Below are 4,313 nucleotides of genomic sequence, written 5' to 3'. Positions count from 1 at the left end.
ATAAAAAATGTCATCCCGATCTCAGGAATTGAGATCGATAAGCGATTTAAATTTCCACAAACTAAGATCATATGAATCATGCATCTCGCTGAAAGGATTTAAGCACGTCCAACGACGTTTCTTAAGGAGAATAAAAAATATTAAAATAATGTAAGGGGTTCACAAACAGTTAAAAAACAACATCCAAAGTCTCATAATTAAAGATTGGTTTTTGGGAGGTTTTTGCATTGTTTGCGGATCCTACTAACACGTGGCGCCCCGCGATTATTTTATTTTTTTTATCTTTTTTATATCTGAAAAAAATACAAAAAAGTTTCCTATGATGATGCCCTTAAAAAGAGGGCCTGGGCACGGATCGGATATCCGGATTTTTGAAGGTATTTGTGATTTGCTTCGTATGTTACGGATATCTAATTTTTGTATTTGCTTTACTTCGGAGAAATACGAATATTCGGAAAACGGATATTCGGAAAATAATTAGATATTTGCGGATATTTGCGAATACTTACGAATATCTCAAATGTTTTGATTAATACAAATAATCTTAAAATTTTGATGCAGATTTGTTTTGTATAATATATTTTTACGTGATATATAAGTTAAAAATTAAAAGAATCAGTAAATCTACATATTTTGTAAGAAATTTAAACTTAGTTAACAATTATAATAACACAAAACTTAAGAAAAAATTATAATTATCATAAAATATTTTTTTCCTTTTATGTACTACTTTTATATAAGTAATAATGTAAATAAAATCTGTCAAATCATATGTCAGAATAATAATTATATAATTTTATACATATAGGATTTTAAATATAATCAAGATATACATATACTTATATATTGCCGGATCGGATCGGATATCCGCTTCCCAAAATTTTAATATTTGTGATTTGCTTCGTTTTTGACGGATATTGAATTTTAGTATTTGCTTCGATTTGTAAAGTTACGGATATCCGGATTTTTTGGATCGGATCGAAGCGAATAACGAATCAAATCAAAATTTACGGATATTTTGCCCACCTCTGCTTAAAAGTTTCCTATAATGATGCCCCGAGTACACCATTGATGATACCCATAAAAATCCAACCATGTTTTTGATGGAAATCGGTGTCAGTTGGGTAGGTATTATGCAACGTATGGAATTTATTTGCATAATAATAAATATCAATGATGACATCATTCATGTGTCGTAAGCATTTTATTAAAGTAATACGTGCTAACCACTAGTACCAAAATCTATTTTGTTATTAATTTTTTCATTGATTAATATACAATAGCATCTTGTGTATAATTTATTTATTTTTTAGTATAATAGAAATATGTGTTGCAGTCATTCTATTACAATAATACACGCTAACCATAAGTTTCATTCACTGTGCCATAAGTTTATTTTATTTTAACCCCTTGTGCAAAAGTTTCATCCATTGGCCTTTCTAATGAAAAGTCTATTTAAGAATATTGTTTCCTTCATTACTTTCTCATACATGCTAACTTGCAATTCTAAGGATTTAAGAATATGTCAATCAGGTGAAAAAGTTGATTACTGTTATTCTACTGTTGTAATGGATGGAGAAGACGGAAGTGGAGAAGGAGGAGGAAAAGGAGGACGAGGAGGAGGAGGAGAAGCATTTGTAGGAGGAGGACAAGGAGGAAGAGGAGGAGAAGGAGGAAGAGGAGGAGGGAGAGGAGGAGAACAAGGAGGAGACGGAGAAAGAGGAGGAGATGGAGGAGGACGAGGAGGAGAAGGGGGAAAAGGAGGGGCGGGAGGAGAACGAGGAGGAGACGGAGAAAGAAGAGGAGATGGAGGAGGACGAGGAGGAGAAGGAGGAAGAGGAGGAGATGGAGGAGGATGGGGAGCAGAAGGGGGACCAGGGTGGGGAGCGGGAGGAGAACGAGGAGGAAGAGGAGGAGGAGGAGATAGAGGAGACGGAGAAGGAGGAGGAGATGGAGGAGGACGAGGAGGAGAAGGGGGAAGAGGAGGGGCGGGAGGAGAACGAGGAGGAGACGGAGAAAGAGGAGGAGACGGAGAAAGAGGAGGAGAAGGAGGAAGAGGAGGAGGATGGGGAGCAGAATGGGGACCAGGGTGGGGAGCAGGATGGGGAGCAGGAGGACGAGGAGGAGACGGAGAAAGAGGAGGAGGAGAAGGATGGGGAGCAGGATGGGGACCAGGGTGGGGAGCAGGAGGACGAGGAGGAGACGGAGAAAGAGGAGGAGATGGAGGAGGACGAGGAGGAAGAGGCGGAGGAGGATGGGGAGCAGAATGGGGACCAGGGTGGGGAGCAGGATGGGGAGCAGGAGGACGAGGAGGAGACGGAGAAAGAGGAGGACGAGGAGGAGGAAGAGGAGGAGGAGGAGGAGGAAGAGGAGGAGGAGGGAGGAGGAGGAGGAGGAGGAGGAGGAGGAGGAGGAGGAGGAGGAGGAGGAGGAGGAGGAGGAGGAGGAGGAGGAGGAGGAGGAGGAGGAGGAGGATGGTGGTGGTCAAGATAATGATGATGGTGGAGGAGGAGGAAGAGCCTACGTCTCTATCCTTTTATTTCAAATAATAAATAGTGGTTTTATGTTCCATCTTTGAGGACAAACCCACTTTTCCCTTCTTTTTTTCTTTGTAATTCTAAGTGTAGGAGTTGTGACTCCATATTGTTACTTGAAAATCAAACTTTGTGTGATGGGCTTGCGTATTGAAAACATCGTACTGGAAGAGTTGTTCTTGTGTTCTTATTTGTATAAAAGCAAATAATAAGAAATTTGTGTTGCTAACAAAATTTTCACAAAACCAGAAAATGGAATTAAAGAAACAAATAATTTACTCACATGTCGAACTAAGTTTTGTCTGAATAAAAAATATAAAGGTAAGAAATAGATAGGTTGGAAAGCAAGAATTTGGGCAAAAGTATTTGGGCAAAAAAAAAAAGAATTTGGGCAAAAGATAAAAAATCAAAATATAAAGGACAAAAAAACTTATCACCCACGTGTAGACCAAACCAAGTCTAGTGTTAAGCAAAGCCAGGATTGGCCAGGCTGGCTTTGGATTTAAATAAACACTAGATTTTGACCCGCCCGCCCGGACGGATATTATTTTCACTTTAAGACTATGAATTTATTCTTTATACTTACTGAATGTATGTATTTTAGTAAAAATAATTTATAATAACTTCAGGCATATAGAATGTCTTTTGTAAATATTTATTTTGTTTCTTTTGCTTTGTTTTATGTCTTCTCCAATCAATATATTTTTTTGGTTTGCTATAAACAAAATGATTTCAGAACTCAATTGGACGGTAATATAATGATTTTAATCTATTTATTTGAGTAGAAATTATATTAAAATTAGTTAAGTAAAGAATTGGTAAAAACAATTTTTTTTAACTTTTTAACATAGCAATTTGACATGTTTCCATATTTTCAATATTAACATTTTAGTTATTATTTATATAAAAATTAAAATCATCTGTATTTTAAATTTTGAGTTTAGTTTCTTTTTTGTCAAATGAGTTTAGTAAATGTGAGTTGGGCCTGATAATTATCTAAGATTGTTAAAACCCATTCCTAAAATAAACTAAAAAGCTTTTTTTTTTTGGAGACTGACGGTAGAGAAATCCCTCGAGAATCCAAAGATAACTCGTCATCTTCGAGATAGAGCTGATTCCAAATCAATCTGAGAAAAGGAATGCAGATCGTTATTGAAAAACAGCAGCATATCAAGGTTTGAACCGCGGATCATCTTTTTTTCAATCGATCTAGGTATTTTGTGCTCTTTATAAAATTCTGATAGTTCTTGTCTAAATCATGCAACAGGAGCACCGTCAAGCAAAGAAACTAACAATAAAAGCTCTGTTGATAAAAACCCCACTCCATAGAAACCAGACTCGGAGGAAAAGATGATGAAGTTTCTTCACGATTTCCAATTTCTGTGATTGGTAATTCAGCTTTGGTAGTCATAACAATGAAAGGATTTCTCTCGGTTAGAAGTTGTAGTCAAGGTTGGCCATGTCCCCACAGTTTGTGTAAGTAATTGTTTAAGTTTCGATAACACTGACAATAAACAGCAATATATGCTTGATGTCAGTGGTCACTGTGGTCATCTTTGTGTGTTTATCTGATAGCTCTGTCTTAAATTAAACTAAAAAATCAAACTTAATAATCTTGCAGCGATCTAAGGAACATATATTATCCTTGCTTTCCATGTTTATTTTTAACTTGTGATCTGTGTAAAGTTTCAAAACAATGCTTGTGTTTTTTGGTTGGGCAGGTTTAAAACGTTTTGGATAACGAAGACCACAATACAGATCACAAATTTATACAACGCA

At 36.6% G+C, this 4,313-nt stretch overlaps 1 protein-coding gene across 1 annotated transcript; it reads left to right on the top strand.

Annotated features, from left to right (window-relative positions):
* Nucleotides 1–1,845: 1,845 nt before the first annotated feature.
* On the top strand, nucleotides 1,846–3,863 carry LOC130495703 (uncharacterized). Its single transcript, XM_056987177.1, has 2 exons — nucleotides 1,846–2,278; nucleotides 3,802–3,863. Exons 1-2 carry the CDS (start codon nucleotides 1,846–1,848, stop codon nucleotides 3,861–3,863), a joined length of 495 nt encoding a protein of 164 aa, XP_056843157.1.
* The last annotated feature ends 450 nt before the right edge of the window (nucleotides 3,864–4,313 follow it).

Source organism: Raphanus sativus, chromosome 6, assembly GCF_000801105.2.
Source record: "Raphanus sativus cultivar WK10039 chromosome 6, ASM80110v3, whole genome shotgun sequence".
NCBI classification, from domain to species: domain Eukaryota; kingdom Viridiplantae; phylum Streptophyta; class Magnoliopsida; order Brassicales; family Brassicaceae; genus Raphanus; species Raphanus sativus.
Note: the sequence above shows the minus strand (reverse complement) of the source record. Positions and strands in the feature narration are given on the sequence as shown.

Excerpts from the sequence above, each read along its gene's own strand:
- LOC130495703 (XM_056987177.1), top strand. The coding sequence starts at position 1,846 with ATGGAGGAGGATGGGGAGCAGAAGGGGGACCAGGGTGGGGAGCGGGAG. Across the intron at positions 2,279-3,801 it reads GGAGCAGAATGGGGACCAGG|GAGCACCGTCAAGCAAAGAA; the intron begins GTGGGGAGCAGG and ends ATCATGCAACAG.